At 48.4% G+C, this 17062-nt stretch overlaps 2 protein-coding genes across 2 annotated transcripts in view; both read right to left on the bottom strand.

Moving 5' to 3' along the window:
• Window positions 1-1691, bottom strand: part of EFCAB6 (EF-hand calcium binding domain 6) — a 252542-nt gene extending 250851 nt beyond the window's left edge. The window contains exons 1-2 of the mRNA XM_057555849.1: window positions 1595-1691; window positions 279-497 (exon numbers count right to left, since the gene is read on the bottom strand). The gene's annotated coding sequence lies outside the window, so the exon portion shown is untranslated. The remainder of the gene's footprint in view (window positions 1-278; window positions 498-1594) is intronic.
• An 11847-nt stretch (window positions 1692-13538) lies between these two features.
• The window catches only part of SULT4A1 (sulfotransferase family 4A member 1), a 33584-nt gene continuing 30060 nt past the window's right edge, over window positions 13539-17062 (bottom strand). The window contains exon 7 of the mRNA XM_007189167.3: window positions 13539-15048. Within this exon, the coding sequence (XP_007189229.1) occupies window positions 14936-15048 (113 nt within the window). The 3' untranslated portion in view covers window positions 13539-14935. The remainder of the gene's footprint in view (window positions 15049-17062) is intronic.

The following is a 17062-nucleotide window of genomic DNA, read 5'->3' as shown; positions in this document are numbered from 1 at the left end:
GTGGATATCCTAGCTAGCACTGCGCTGAAGGTGAATTCATATTTAACTAGTACAAGAATTCAACCTACATAGTTGCACAAGCCTAGACCTGGGGTATTCTTAGATAAGTATGCTGTACAAAAAGGTCAGCTCACTAGTGGTATTTAAAGGAAGAAAGCGACTGTTAGCTTCTTGCCTCACTCACACCTTCTCATCTGTTTTGTACAGCTTGTTTTTCAATCCTGGCAGGGGAAGGAGTCATCCAAGAAAAACTTCAGTGACTATCCTCATCTACTAACCTTAAACATTCACTCGATACCTGTAAAGAGGCTTCATTAAAGCAACTGTCTGGTTAACAGCCAATGGCCTCCCACTGGATCCCTGCTCTGGGCGGGCGCCAGACTCCTAAGCACCCTCCTGGAGCTGGTTCTGTCTCCATGTGCCACTCAGCTGCAGGGGTCACAGCATGGGCGCTGTAGAGATCTCCGCACAGGAAGAGGTGGACAGCTGGAAAAGGTCTGGGAAACGGAAGACAAAATGGACAGCAAATTTAAAGTCTCATGTAAGCATTTCTTGACAAATATCTACAAGCACCTGCCATGAGCCAACAAATAAACTGATGGTATAGGGAAAGGGAGAGCACAGGTAGCTGAAATAAATCCCTGCCCTCCTACAGCTTCCAGTAAGGCTGAGTGGGAGACAAATATGTTCACGGAAAATCAAAATCCTTGCCTGATGCACTTTTGATTCCCCAGAACTTAGCCAAGTAAATGTTGAATTGACGACAATGGATAAAAGAAAGAGATGAAGGAACAGCAGTATGTGAAAATCAAAAAAAAGTCTTTACAGCACTTCTGTCAGTCTACTCATTTAGGGGCACATACAACTTAAGAAACATTATTAAATTACTCCTCTTGAAAGTGAAGTAAGAGTCCTCTTAACAGGGGCAAGTCATCCTGAAAGGCAAAGATTTTCAGGAGAGAAGGAAAAGGAAGTATGGGGTGATTTAACCAACAGTCTTAAAGAACCTCTGAACATTTCACAGAGTGCTTCCAAACAACATTTCTGAGAGAGGCAGGGATAACTCGTGCGGCCTGAGGAAGAATGTTCCAGAAAGACCAGAGATTCTGGCGTGAGACATAAGTGCTGAGTTTGAATTCTGGCTCTGCAACTTCCGGTTGTGTGATTTGGGGACAACCCCCTTCACCCCGTGGAGTTTAAGTCCTCATCTATGAGGAGGAGTTTAAAATATTCGAAACACTGCTGTGGGGACAGATGAAATGAGGGACAAGAAGCATTTTGTAAATTGGAGCGATGTAACCCTCAAGAGATGCAGAGGGGCAGATTCGCCATCTTCCACTTTGCTTATAGTCGGTTTCCCCCACGCAAAGAAGACGGTACTATTCACTGCAGTAGCCCGAGCCGACAACGGCTCCTGGCACAGGCAGGCGCGCCACACACACGTATGGAACGAGTAAACGGGTCACCAGCCCTATGCCACGGACGGGGAGGGGACGCTCCGCGTCCCGGGGCTGTGGGACCCCCAGAGCTGCCCTCCCGGACCCTCCTCAGCCCCCCGGGCTCGCGCGCGCTCGCCGAGGCCGCGCCATCTTACCCCGGCCCCTTCTCAACCCTCCGCCTCGCGGGCCCCCTTCTGAGCGCCGACCCACTTCTGAGCGCTGACCCCAAGGCCCCCGGCCGCAGAGGCCCAGCCCACTCGGCGTCTCTAGGACGCTGTTGCCCGAGCGACGATGGCGCTCGCTGATTGGAGAACAAGTTTCTGTACCTGGCAAGAAGCGGAGCTCCGATTGGTCAAGTCGACTACGGAATTGGGGGCGGAGGGGCGTGCCCAAGCCTGCCAGTGGCTCCGCCCCCGCAGAAGGAACTTCCGCTGGAAATCCTATCTCCCGGGCGCGGGAACCCGGCCGGAGTTCTGGCGTCGTGGAACCGTGTTTATGTTAACGTGGCCTTCGCGCGAGCTGTCGGACGGGTCTCACAGAACCGCTTCGAGCCGCGTGCCCACACGGAAGCCAGTCCCTTCCTGCAAATCAGACTCCTCACTTGTAAAAACCGAGCGTACCCACTCAGGACCTGGTATCAGGATGGAGGGAGAAATGTATCTAAAGCCACAACCACGTGCTACGCCCTTTCTACATGTTAGCACTTAGGGCGACTGTGATTGTTGCATTAATTGGTGTGTCTGGTTGTGTCCTGCTGGCCTCCTTCAGGAGACCTGGTGAAGGCAGGACAGGGTTGCTCTGCCCACCCCTGTATCCACAGCCTGCTCAGGGCCACACGTAGATAGTTAAGTAGATAGTCATCAGGTAAGCCAATTCTTGCCCACACTTGCAGGCTGAGTGGAAGCTCAGTCAGTCATTTCGATAATAATAGTGGCAGTGACAGTAGTTATCACTGGCCCTTCGGGAGCACGTCCCTTACCAGGCACCCAGCTAAGCACTTTACATGTCATTTAATCTTTTATCTTCATAACAGCCCTATGAGGTAGGTACTATAGTTATTCCCGTTTTACAGATAGGAAACTGAGGCACAGAGAGGGTCCAAGGACACAGCTAGTCAATGGCAGACCAGGATTAGAACCCAGGCAGGATAGGTCCCACGTCCTGCTCTTCATCACCCTGCCATACCACTCATGGTGGGAGAGAAGCAGTGGCCCAGAGGCTCAGCCTTGCTGAGGAATCCCCACCACACGTTTCTGTCAGCAGGTAAGTTACAGGGTGGCCTGCTGAGTGCCCCGGAGAAGGATGTTTTATGGTCCCTCTTGGCAGTCTGACTGTCCGTCACTGGTAAGCGAGTTTTCCTACTCACCAAGAGAGTAAATTCATGTCCTCTCTCTCCTCAGACCTCCTGCACTGAGTGAATGACCTCACCTCAGGTCCCACTGAGAAAACCAGTCCATAAGAAGGGAACAGATGGGACTTCCCTGGTGGTCCCTTGGTGAAGACTCTGCACTTCCACTCAGGGGGCATGGGTTCGATCCCTGGTCAGCGAACTAAGATCTCACATGCCTCACAGTGTGCCCAAAAAAATAGAAGAGGAAGGGAACACATGGTTGCCTCACAACTGCTTTGGCGCCCATCTCTTCTTCTGCTCTTGTTCCAAAAGGTGAAGGGTTGCTTTTCACAGAGGCTACTTCTGCCACTTGTGTCCTAAACCCCATCACCATTTGCCATCTCTTGGACTTCACTGCTTAGGTCAGCAGTTCTCCAAGTGTGGTCTGGGAACCCCTGGGTGTCCTGAGACCCTTTCAGAGAGTCCATAATTGTCAAAACTATCTTCATAGTAATAGTAAGATGTTACTTGCATTTTCACTCTTATTTTCTCATAAGTGTACAGTAGGGTTTTCCAGAAGCTACATGATGTGTGACGTTGCAACAGATTGAATGCAAAAGAAGACAGGAGAATCCAGCTGTCTTCTGTTAAGCCAGATATTAAAGAGATTTGTAAAAATATAAACTGCCTTTCTTTTCACTAATTCTTTTTGTTTTGGAAAACATAATTTTTCATTAGAATGTTAATATGTGATGGGTTTATTGTTATTTTAAATGAATTAGTAAACAAGTATTTATATTTTTTTATCAGCTTCACTATCTAGTATGGTAAATAGTGATAGATATAAATCACAAAAAAGCAGAAGCTTTGGGGGACCCTCAGTACTTTTCAAGAGTGTAAATGAATCCTGAGGCTTGGTCCTGAGACCAGAAGGGCTTAGGCTAGGAGTCCCTAACCCCTGGTAGGGAACCGGGCTGCACAGCATGGTGGGACCATCTAGTTGCAGGAAAACAAGCTCAGGGCTCCCACTGATTCTGCATTATGGTGAGTTGTATAATTATTTCATTATATATTACAATGTAATAATAACAGAAATAGAGTGCACAATAAATGTAATGCACTTGAATCATCCAGAAACCATCCGCCCCCCTCCCCACCCTGGTCCATGGAAAAATTGTCTTCCACGAAACCGGTCCCTGGTGCCAAAAAGGTTGGGGACTGGTGGCTTAAGTTATTGCCTCTCTGTCATAATAGCCAACAATCTCATTCACTCATTCATTCATTCATTCTCTGTGTTTCTATCTTTTCTTCCCTCCTTCCCTCTTGAAACATGTTCTAGTATCCCACATCTTTAACAGAAAAGATTCTTTTCTAGTTTCCACCCCATTTCTCTTCTCCCCTTTAACCCACTTCTCAGTAGAGTCGTCTACACATGCTGTCTCTCTTTCAGTTGCTTTTAACTCTTGATCAGTCTTAACAGAGGCATGGCTCTATTATTCCCTGACACCTGGTCAATTTTCATAAATATTTCTGTACTTGACTTTACCTTACTTGACCTCTTAGTAGCACTCAACACAGTTAATCACTCCTTCCTACCTAAAACTCACTCTTATTGGCTACTATAATATCACATGGTTGTGGGCCTCATCCTGAATCACCAGCGACTCCATTCTCAGGCCTCACTGGTAATTTTCCTCCTCTGTATGGCCTTTGGACATTAGGATCCCTCTGACTCTGACCTAGGTGGTCCTCTTATACTTACTGCCAGCCTTGACCCCTTCCACTGGTATGTATTGAAGACCACCTGGACTTCGGCCATCCACATAGCCCTTGATCTGCCGACCTCCCTCACTCTGACCCATTTCAATAAATGGTACCACTCAATCCCTTAATGATCATTGCTTCCTCCCTCACGTCTAGTGCTGCAGCAAGTCTTTTCGTTCTAACGCCAGAATATGTGCACTGTGATCTCATTCATCCATTCTCTCCAACCTCACCGGCCCCACCCTGCCTTACGAGGAGAGAACATAGGCAGAGCCTTTATTGTGGTTTCCGAAGGAAAAGCAAGGCAGGTTCAGCAGGCTTAGCTTTGGTTAGTTTGAATAATTTCAGCAAGTCCTTTATTATCTGTAGGAGTTGGCTAACCCTGGGAAGAGCAGTCACTCCAGTGTTAGCAAGACCCCAAGACGTCAAAGCATAGGGAAGTACAGAAAATAAAAAACAAGGGAAATACATGTTGTTTATCCATTCATCTGTTGATGGGCACTTGGATTGTAATGGACACATAATTGAAATGAAGCGTATTGATTTTGTAAAATTCCTTTTCTAGTCGTGTGTTGCTGGTATGTACGAATACAATTGATTTTGTATATTGACTTTACACTGAGTGACTTTCACTTATAAATTCTAACTAGTAATAAGCTTCTTTTTGTATTTGCAAGTTACACAATCTTGTGATATGCAAATAATGAGTTTTATTTCTCTAATTCTAATATGTTACGTGTTTTTCTTGACATATTGCACTGACCGGGGTCTCCAGCATAGTGCTAAATCGTATTGGTGACCACAGACATCTTTGTCTCATTTCTAAGCTTTCAGTATTTCACCATAAAATATGCTGTTGGCTTTAGGGTTTTGTTTACTTGTAGGTACAACAGATTAAGGTTTCCTTCTAGTCCTGGTTCACTAAGAAATTTTATTTTAAACAAGTGTTGAATTTTATCACACTTTTTTCTACATTTATTGAAATGATCCTTTGGTGGTTCTCCTTTATTCTTTTAGTGTGGTGAAATTTTAATGTTGAAATTACTTTGAATTCCTGGAATAACTCTTATTATTTGTATATACATCACAGGATTAAATTAGCTAATAGTTTGTTTAGGATATTTGTCTATTTACTGGACACCCAAAGTTTTATTGGACACTCACAGCCATGCTCATTAATTTAAGTGCTGCCTATGGCTGCCCTCGCAGTCAATGGAAGAGTTCAGTGGTTGCAACAGAGATTGTGTGACCCACAAAGCTTGAAATAGTTACAAAAAGCATTTGCAAAAAAATGGCCCTTTGCCAAAAAAAAAAAAAGTTTGCCAATCTTTCGTCATTTTCATAGGAGAGATTGACCAGTAATTTCCCTTTTTAATGTCCTTGTCAGATTTTAACATTAAGATTACACTGGCGTCATAGAATAAGTTGAAAAGTGCTTCTACTCTTTCATTTCTCTCAGAATTTTGTGTGATACTTGTGTTTGTTTGGTTTTTTCTTTAAATATTTGGGAAAATTCACTGGTGAAGGTATTTGGTCCTGGAGTTTTCTTCATGGGAGGCTTTTAGTAATTTGTTCAAGTTCTATATTAGTTGTCAGACTACTCAGATTTTCTATTTTCTTCTTGTGTCTATTTCGGTAAGTTGTGTTTTCCAAAGAATTTGTCTACTTCATCTCAGTTGTCAAATTTACTGGCATAATATTGTTTATAACATCCTCTCAGTACAGTGTCTATTGGATCTAGGGTGGCAAACCTTGAATCTGTGGCTTAATATCTTTCATCAGTTTTGGAAAATTCTCAGCTGCTATGTCTTCAAATATTGTCTCTTCTCCTCTGAGAGCCACAATTACCTACTCATATAACACCAGGACAGTTGTTTTAAAAAAAAAAAAAAAACCATTCTGTGGCTATTTGTTTGTAATCTCCAGGATTATCTCACGGTGATGTTTTTAGTTGCAGCATGCCTGCAGGATCTAGTTGCCTGACCAGGGATCAGAACTTGGGCCCTGTGCATTGGGAGCATGAAGTCTTAACCCACTGGACCACCAGGAAGTCCCTCACTGTATTGTTTTTTAAAGTTCACTTTAGAAGGCCTCTTTAAAATAACACCTAACACATCCAACACCAAAAAATGTAATGATAGGACATTAGGAATTTACTAAGTCTGTGTTAAATTTCTCTCCTTCTCTCCAATTCCATCAGGTGTCCTCTTGTTCAAATCCAGCAATAGTTGAGGTGATTTGTTGCTCAAAATAAAGTTAACTGAGATAAGCTGCTACATTAGAGTCTTTGTAAATATTCTAGTATTTAGTAACACTCTTTTCCGAGGGAAAATTGTAGGGGGAAAATGCTAATAGTTGGCTGTGTGAGCAAACATGGGACTTAATAAATGTCTTTTGAACGGATCTGAACTCAACAGTAAGGCATAAGTGGTGTATGATTGGGTCAACATAGCCTAGAATTGGCTCAAAATCCTTGAAACTCAGAATCCTTGCTTATTTCCTTGAAGAGAAGGATGATTTTTTTCCATGTATTTAAATATCTGATTAAATCAGTCTGTCATGAGGTTTTGTCCTAGGACTCTTTTATTATTTATTTATTTATTTATTAAGAGCATCTTCACTCCAAAGTGTTGTTCCCTGTGCCTGGAAATTTTCCACTTCCACGTGAAGAGTTAACTTCATTTTTTTGTTTGTTTTGTTTTGTTTTTAACAAGAGCCTAAATTCACCTGACATTTTTATTGTCCCAATAAAAGCCCATAAAGTCTATTAGATTAGGTTTGCTCTCTGATCAAACAGACCAGAGTTCTGTAATGTGACAGTGGCTCCAAGGAGGATGCTGTGGGAGATAGTTTTCCTCCTTGGCCACATCTTCCAAAGAACACTCCCTTAGATGCCCTGAAGTGGGTCTGCTTCCAGCAGGGCTGAACCCATTACCTTGTCCAAGACACCTTGCAGTACCACGGAAACCAGAAACACTGCACAAGAAATTGTTGTCAGCCTCGACTACACAACCCATTGTAGGAACCTGCTGCTCAAAACCTTTGAGGATAATCTGGAGAAGCAAACCATGGAAAGATGAGGGAAATGCCTTTACACCTGTGGCAGCCAGCAGACAGCTCATTCCCTCAGTGATCGCAAAGAAACTCGGGATCATGGCGAGCTGTGTCTGCCCTGCGGGTTCTGAGTACTCCCGGCTACATTTTCGCCACAATTCAGTACACCTAGGAGACGAGGCTATATGATCAAGCCTGTAATTATCTCACGGTAATCAACAATGATGTTATAAATGGAAGTTATGCTTTCATGTGGAGAAATAAGCAGCAGGAACTGATTAACCCCTCAGACATTTCCACCTCGTCTATTCATAAAGAAGGAGGGAAGAGCCAGTGTGTGACACGGATACATAATGCATCTGAAGGGAAGCGGAGAATATCCCTGGGAAATCTGCTAGGAGAGATTTCCCTGACTGCTGTGCTTCTGGTGGCCTCATAAAATGAAGACCAGAATCTCCTGAGCAATCCTTAGGCGAAAATAAAATTAAATAAGAAGAAATGAGGTATAAGTAGCTCTTTTGGAAAAGCCACCGTGGTTATTTTTTCTCTACTAAAATAGGTGCTTTCTCTCTCGGATATTTACTTTGACACTTGTCGCAGCTGCTCATTTTAGTTCAGTCAGCCAGCAACTAAATTGCAGATTTTAAACACTGTCTCTACAAATAATTGATTATCGTCTGTAAACAGGGGGCCATTTTTGCGCCTATTTTAGGATCGTCCGTGGAGAGACTACACAGGCTAGGAGTAGCATCTCCCCCTTCATGTGCCAGTAAATGAGGAAGCTCTTCATTTCCCTTCACAGTTACTGGTTGTCTCCGTTCATGAAAACAGGAATCAAAATCCACTTATCTTACCCCTGAACAAGATTCCACAGTGTAGAATACTGGTGTTTAGAATTTTAATGAATCCTGCCCTCCGGATATTTTATTGCAGCAATCTGAGAAGAACGGCCCACCCTCTGGAACAAAGAAGCAGTTAGAAAATAACAATTTCATGTTTCATACACCTGGGCAACTAGCAAACCCCTGACAATCACAAGTAGTTCTCTTTGCTGAGAGCCAGGATCTTGCAACAGCTTGTAATTAGTGCTGTTTAGCATTTAATTTGCCTTTAGTTAGGTAACAAGCATCTATTGATTACCTGATAGGATTGGAGCTCTGTGCTAAGCACAGGACGGGGACAGAGTGATGAATGAAGCACAGTCTCTACTTATGGTCTACTTGGGGCTGAAAACACACACTTTGGAAAGGAAACTTGAAAACAGGTACAAAATGTTTTCTTAACAAATGTAAACCAATACCCTATTATAGGGAGTTATTACTCTTTCAGAATTCAAGGCTCTAACTCCTGGCATACTCCATTCTAAGGAGAAAGGTACTTGCTGTCACATCTTGTCTCACAGCGAGAGTGGGGACACCCCAGTCCCTCATTCTCTGGGCTAAGGAAGATTCCGGCCTTCTCCTCCTCTGGAGGCCCCCAAGTGTGGTAGGGACCCAGGAGAGAAGTAGCCACCAGCCCCTGAAAATCAGTCTGTCTGCCATAATTGGCAACCCTCCTGATGTCTTTGGTAAAAATGGAAACCTGGGTACCTACAGGACGGCAGCGTCAGTGAGCTAAGTTAATTCACGATGGCCTCCCGGAGACTGTTTTGAGCCCAGCTTGCAGCAAGGTGGTGGACCTGAATCGCCAACACTTGGAAATAGCAAGGAAGGCTTTCCAAGAGGGCAAGATGGTCCAGCCGAGTTGGGGAAGAGCGCGTAAGGCGTGTAGGAGTGAGCTGTGGGGCCGGACCAGAGAGGGCGCACGTGGTGAGTCACAGACGATGTGCTTGCAGAGTCTGAGACTGTGTTGAGATGACCAGGGAAGGCTGAATTCAATGGATGGTGGGACCGTTCAGACCACCCACACGTCACTGACGGTCTCTTCTGAGCTAACTTCTCGGCACCAAGGAAAGTGAAAGAGACATGGCCGTAGCCTCAAGAAGCAGATGGTCGCAGGGCCGGGGTCTGTTATGAGAGGCACAGGAGTGGGCGTGGGAAGGAGACTTCAGGGGTTTCTTGGAGCAGACCTTGCCCGTGCTGAGCTTCAACCTTAAATCAGCGTAATCTGGGCTGAGCTGGGGATGGCAATCCAGGCAGAGGGAAGAGCCTGAGGGCGGCACAGAGGCCCAGACAGCCAGTGGTTTTTGAGCAGAGTGAGATGGGCTCCAAGCTACCAGCTGTATTTGAGTAAAAAAGACTTTCTGGAAATCACATGTACTATGGATTGTAAAGGGGGGAAATGAGAGACAGCAAAAATAGGTGGGGGAGATTTTAACCAATTCACTTAACTTTTTCGAGGATGCAAAAGATTGGAGAAGAGAGAGTCTTGTTGGCCTTGGGAGTCTTTCCTTCTGCAGAGATGGCCTTGCTCGTGGTATTTTAAGGCTTCTGTTCCCAGCTGGTGTCCAACACCACGGATACATGTAAAGACGACAACTTTAAAGAGGGGGAAATGCATTTTCTGGTTGATTTTTTTATATTTTAAACGCACTTAGCATTCTCTGGTGTTTAAAGAATGCTTTTAATAGAGCACAGATTCCTTCCGTCAGCGGTGAGGGGACAGATTTAAGGACTGCAGCTCAGACATCGGGTGCCAACTAGCTTACAGGGATCCAAGTGTGAGAATCAGATTGTCATTTGATGTGTAGATTTGGCAAAGGCTCAGCACGCCTTGGCGATGGCTGCTGTGGGCCCAAGCTGTGTGGCAGGTGCTTCTGTAACAAATTCTCTTTGCCCTCGCTGGCAAAGTCCATCACTGGCTAAAAACTCACGGTCTCCCCCATTGATCAGCTCCTCTCGGGTTGAACCGATAGACAGTTTGACCACTGAAGAGTCGCAGCATGTTTGAGCTGCATGGGTTTTCAAGACACCTGATACGAGACCTCCTCATTATGAGATGAAAAGGGACCTCCCCCTTGGTCCCACCAATAGTGGCAGAGCTGGGTTAGAACCGGTTGCCTGACTCATTTTAGTGCATCCTATTTCTCCCCACCGGGCATGCCTGTCTCTGGCCCCTGCCCTGCCCACGTCCCACCTGCTGCAGACTCAGCTCTCACCCTATTTCTTACATCCAGCAGTCTCCCTGCTGTCCCTACAGTCACCTCTCCTTGCTCGGCACCCCCGGAGTGCTGGCTCTCCGTACCACTCCTTTTGTTCCCCATTGGTGAGGAGGCAGGGCACCAGCCTAGTTCTTGCCTGGGAGGTTACGGCCCCCAAGGGCAGGACCAAGAACAGTGCATAAAAGGGACAGGGCAGATGGTTTTCAGAAAAAACAAAACCCACTCCAAGAATGAAAGATTCCACTCACTCATTAGGCGCTAACCATATGCCAAATTCCGACGTAGGAAAAGCCTGACACAGCACGGTCCTGCTTTCAGGGTGTCTCTGTCCACATGGGGAGACAAGTGCAGAGCAGTGAGGCGGGCGGGATGAGAGAAAGGCAGGGGACGCCTGGGCGCGGAGGGGAGACATTCACCAGGTGAAGGCAGGGCTGGGCATCTCAGGCGAGGGAGGCCAGAGACGGGGGCCGTCCCGGGCTGGGGTGGGGCTCTGCACAAGTGGCCGGAGAGGACTGCCAGCAGTGGAATGGCTGTCCCAGGAGGTGGTGAGCTTGTCGGGGAGGGATGTCCAGGGATGTCAGAGGGCATCCCTCAGCTGGGCGATGCTGGACCATCTGGCCAACGTACCGTCCCAGTCTGAAAACACTCATTCTACAGTGAAGGGTGGAACATGCTGCTGCACGGGTAGGGCGGAGGGAGGACGGCTTCCGCGGCCCAGAGTCCTCGGGGACACCCACGGACTCCCTCCACCCGCTACCAACTGCAGCCACTCTGCTCAGAAAGGTGGTAAAACTGTCCCTCACGTGGGGCCTCCCGGTACGGACTGTGCGCCTCGCCTGTATCCACAGGGCTGAGGGCCACATCCGGAGTGAGGGACCTCGCTGTGGATGGAGGAGCTCGGCTGTCACCGGTGACTTGGCCACTAGGGGGTGCTCAGCAGCAGTGCAGGCACAGACCGTCAATTCTGCGAATTGTATTCATGCTTTCAAAGCCACTTAGACCTCGCTAGGACCATCCCATGAGGTAAGCAGGATGAAGATAACCTCCGTTACGTAAATTATGACGCCGGATCAGAGAAATTAAGTGGCCTACGTGCTTAGGTGGGAGGGCCACCAAATCTGTGCCAGGAAGGCCCTCCTGGGCCTTTCAGACAAAGAAACTGGGTGAGTGGGGGAAGGGTGACGTGTCCCAAATGGCAGTGTCAGGGCCAGGCGGAGGGCACAGGGGTGGTCCCAGCTGGTGAGGGGCTGTGGCTGAATCCAGCTGTTTGGGAGTAAAGCCCTATGCTGGTGCCCCAGATACTTTCTAGAATCTTTTTGGTTTGTGAAGTCAAAAGGCCAGGCCACCAGGGACTCACTGGAGGCCCGTGACGTGCAGGAATCCCGAGGGGTGTCTGTAACATCAGCCATCTGCCCAGGCCTCTCTCCTCTCCATCTGTCCAGACGTTCCTCACCTCACGGCCCCTCAAATCCCATCCACGCCCGGATGCTACCCCATGGGTCACTCCACTCTCCGAAGTGGCTTTACTCGTGGGCTTCACGGCACCTTTTGCCTTGAATCATTTTGCCCTTGACTTTGCTCCGTGTGCACAAGGTAGGAGTCGGTTCCCAGCACACATGGCCCGAGAACACTTAGAGCCAGCTAAGAGTTGAAAATGCAAACCAGGAAGCAGTCCTTCAGTTAAGCACTCTTGTGCCTTCATTTCTTTGTACAAAATCCAGCCCTCACGACCTGCGAGGGCTTCTGTGAGCTGACTCCTGGCCTCCCTCCAAACTGAGTCCCTACCACCCAGTCTCCGGGCACTGCCCAGCACACTCTCCCTGCCCCGCCCCTCCCCCAGGCGGCCCCAAGCCTGAGTCCCTCATGTCCTCCTGGTCTTAGCTCAAGCAGCGTCTCTGCACCGGGCTTCCCCTGGTCCTTCAGGAGCACGCCGGTCCCTTACAGCCTGCTTGAGCCTGTACTCACCCCAGGTTTCGTGACGTCATCTCCCCATGAGAGCGTGAACACCACGCAGGCCGGGGCCCTCTGCCGCATCACTGCATCCCCAGTGCCTCTAGCAGGGCCCCGTGCAGCGCGAGTGCTCAAGTGTGTACTCAGCGAGTCCATAGGATGTGGTGAAACATCAACTAGGCGGGGCCAGAGTGGACATTCACTAAATAGCACCACGAATGTATGGCACTGCCCTGCTTCTTGATCCAGCGGCTCTACCTTTATTGTCTGCTTTATTTTAGGTGATTTGTAAGTGATTTGGGAGCAGACCCCCTGGGACATAGCAGACTGGATATTCCTTTAACTAACCTGGGGCCTGGGGGTCTAGGGTCATCCCAGGTACCAAAATAAATTCCGAGATTTCACCTGAGACCTAAAGGAACTAGTCCATTTGAAAATAAACATGACTTTTCAGAAAGCCGAAGCTTTATTCACTAAAACAATGTCCTGGACTTTCCTTCCACAAGGAATTGGTTAGATGGACTCTGGAATTCACAGGGGCGAAGTGCAATCAGCCGGGTTGGTCTCTATACCACCGTCCACCTTGTTGAAAGTGGGACCTTCCAAGACAGAGACCGAGACCCCCTGGACCCCCAGGTGCACCAAAACCTCTCCCATGCTTTTCTCCTTTCCCCCCACCCTTCCTTTCACTTCAGCTTTAAAAAGATACCAAAGGTGAAGGGATAGTGAGGGAAATTCAACCCTTGGAACACTGAGTCTTGAGTGACCCAGCCCGACATGGGCCCAAGACCCTCTGAGCCCCAGGGACGGAGGTCAGCGGGGCTCACTCTCGTTGCCCTGAAGCACTGAGGGGACCACGCAGGGCCCCCGTCTCCACCCGTCAGCACAAGCTGGACACAAGGCATGGGACGTGTCTTTATTAAAGACGCAAGCAAGCACAGAAGTACCACGTGTGGAGCTCAGTAATATCCATACAGTACTAGAAATAGAAAAATAGAAAAGAAATTTCACAGAAAGCTGCCTCCCTCGCAGATACACAGAAAAGGTGCAGCTAAGCCCACCACGAGACGCCGAGTACCACCTGCCCTGCTCCAGCCGCTCTCCTCAACGAGTAACAACGCGCACGTCCGCACCTTCCAAAGACACCATGCAGAAGAGAGCCCCTCTGGCCACCACTCCGGGCACTTCCCAGCCGTACAGACAGCCGGGACGGCCCCGTCCCACCGCGGCGGCAGCGTGCATACAAACTGGCCACCGGCCCTGCTCTCGCCTGGCCGCCCTTCCATCGCTCCTCCGAACTAACGTGGGCCAGTTAACGAAGCGAGTGGCGGGGCAGTAAAGACCGCACCTCCGCTCTCTCGGACACAGCACCGAAGGCGACATCGCCAGTCCCGTCTGGGTGAGACAGGGCGCTACGCTCGCACATCGGGTCTCTGGGGCGCAGAGTTGCAGACCCAGATGGAACAATGAACGGTATGTAAAGACCCAGGAGTTCTAGAATTTACCATCAATCATCTGTTTGCCAACATAAGCAGGTTTCTGCTTTGGGGAATGAAAGTAAGACTGCGGAACGAAAAGCCAGGTTCCGAGTGGACTCAGTGTCTCTGTGGCGGGCTCTCCGGTCACCGCGTCGCGCGCCCGTCCCGCCGGGTCCTCCGCATCAGCCTCGGAGCCACTGGCCGGGGGTCGCTGGCAGGAGGGCATCCTCTCTGAAAACGCCCCAGTGAACAGTTCCTGCTGTATCCCGGGGCGACTACTGAGAACTGAACGCCACCAGAAGAAACAAGGTCCCCCCGACACCCGACTCACCCTTGGTCCTCACCAGAGTCTCACAACCAGACAAGAACCAAATGGCTGTGCCTTCCGGAAGAAAACTACAAAAACAAAGAGTCAACCCTGAGATCTTCCTACCATGTGGGTGTGGCTCACTCCTGAGTCCCTCGGAAATGAACTTTTATTTGGTTTACTGACATTTATTTAGATTTCCAGTGAAAAGCTCTATAAAATACAATAAATAATGTGGGTTGTAAAAGGTAGACATTCTAGCTGCATATGTTACAGACAGGATACGTATGGTCCAGGTCATCAGAACCGCAATCTTTGTAATCAGACATGTAGACTTCAAATTCCAAGGCGAGACAGCTGCTCTGGATAGGAAATAACCCCACTTCCTCCATTTCTGCGCCGTGTCTGACACCGCTTCCAGAGCTTGTCCAGCAAGTAACAAATGAGTGCAAACGGGACTTTGAGCTATTAGTGTCTGGGTACTGTGAGCATGCAAGTTTGCTGTTGCTGTTATTATAAGTAAAAGTCGAACATGAGGTCACACTTTCCCATCTTCTGTTTATACACCAAATCAAACTTCTCGTTCATGGAGACAGTGAAGATGTCCTTCCACAGCCCGACTCTTCCTAAAACACAAACAACAGCAGAATGTGCTGAACCCACCTGCTGTCAGGCCAGCTACCAAACCACAGGAAATGGATCTGGAAGGTTCCAGATCTATTCCTGGACCCCTCTGAACCTGGCCTACTGCGGCAGGTTGGGCCACGTGAACTACAGACCAGCTGAACCCTCTTCCCTGAGTCTGGTCATCCCGATGTGCTTTCCGCCCAGCACCACAAATGTGCAGAGCTGCGGGCCTTGCCCATCCACCACCGAATCCCCAGCACCAGGCACAAAGCGGGTGAGTCACAACACCGCAGAGGACAGACAGTGTCTGTGGAACAGATCTGCGGCTCTGGGCACCATGTGCATCTGGGTCCTCGTGACACCACTACTCACTCACGGCTCAACAGCTCCACCAAGGCAGGATTTGCTTCTGGAGAATTTTAAAAGGAAAAAAAAAAATCATCCAAAAAGGTAGAACGTTTTATGGTGAGCAGGAAGCCACCTGACCAGGTCAAGGGTGAAGATTTCGAGAAGCCTGCTCGTGCATCGTCAGGGAGGAATTTAAAGGGAGAAAAACGGTCAGAGCTCCCAACTCAACATCAGAACGAGTCCCGGGCCCCCCAGCCACTCCATCACAGCCACAGCTCAGCGAGGCTTGGTCAGAAAATGCGACCTCCTCCTGGCAGATGTGAGGGAGCCTGGAGAGTGCAGACTGATGTGCAGACACGGGCCTACCCATCCCTTTATGAAGGGAAGAGAGAGCTCAAAATGACGAAAACTGCTGAACCCACTTTCCTTAACTACAAAATCTCCAGTTGTTCTGGTCACATATGAATGGCGACTGTGAAGATGTCATGAGTGGGGGTCCCGCCCTCCCACTTACAGGAGCTGTGAACGCGTCACCCGGAGAGCAGGGGCTGTGCATTTATATAACCGCCTCGGGGGACTGCAATGCCCGTTTAGAATTCTATTCACCGTCAGCATCTCTGAGATCAGAGCTCTGACCGTCTCCAGCAAACATCCTTCGTTAGCTCTGTTATTAACAGTCGTCCTTGTCCTGGCAGGACCTCACATATGAAACTGCAACCTTGCAAATGCTGAGCTAATAGATCCAAAGTGACAAGGATTTTCTCTTCGGTGATGAAAAATTATATGTCAGTGTTGGAGAGGAAAAAACAAGAGACACTGCTCTTGGTACCCTCTAATGATACCTAAGGGACAAAACTAAAAGCTTCTAGACCAATCACACCATAAATATATTTTTCCATGACTATTTTTCTCAGCTGAGGCAGCTGAGAGCTCATGAAAGGAGTCACCCACCTGGTTTAGGATTTGGAATCAAGACAGTGCAATTTATGCTGTGATAGGAATCAAATCTAAGCAATGCAGCTGGCTACTCAAGCCCCTGCATTCTCACCAACGCAAGGAGGTCTTCTGAGCAAAGAGGCAATATGCTAAAAGAAAACAAAATCAAAGAACTGAAATAAAGCAAAACCAAGGTAAACGATGATAAAGCAAACACGTCGGAAGAAGCATATGGGCACGCAGTATGTTCTCGACACTTCTTAACCACACAAATGAACCGAAGGGGGGATTCTGGAGAAGGTCACACCCAAGGATGACAAAACACAGCGAAAGCAAAATAAAAAAGAGCAAATAAATTTTAAATAATAAACATTTGTGAAGATGCAGCCAGGAACGAAACGGCAGGGTGACGCGGCTTGTTAGTGTCTTCTTGGAGAGCGGCCCACCTGCCTTTACAGGAAGGCGCTCGCCCCCTGACCTTCAGAACAGCCCTGCGAGCCAAGCGGGTTGGCAGCCATGACCGGCCCTCCTTAGAGGAAGGACCAAAGGCCGGAGAAGCTCAAAGGCGTGGCCCGAGCTTGGCCAGGCCAGGCCGCAGCCGGGCTCTTCTCTCCCCTCCAGGCAGCTGCCTGCAGAGTCCGGCGTCGCTTCCGGGCCCTCCTCTCGGACATTCTCACCACCCGAGGGAGCTGGGAACCAGCCTCGGGTCCACAGCACCGAGTCAGGCGC

Source organism: Balaenoptera acutorostrata, chromosome 11 (genome assembly GCF_949987535.1).
Source record: "Balaenoptera acutorostrata chromosome 11, mBalAcu1.1, whole genome shotgun sequence".
NCBI classification, from domain to species: Eukaryota; Metazoa; Chordata; class Mammalia; order Artiodactyla; family Balaenopteridae; genus Balaenoptera; species Balaenoptera acutorostrata.
Note: the sequence above shows the minus strand (reverse complement) of the source record. Positions and strands in the feature narration are given on the sequence as shown.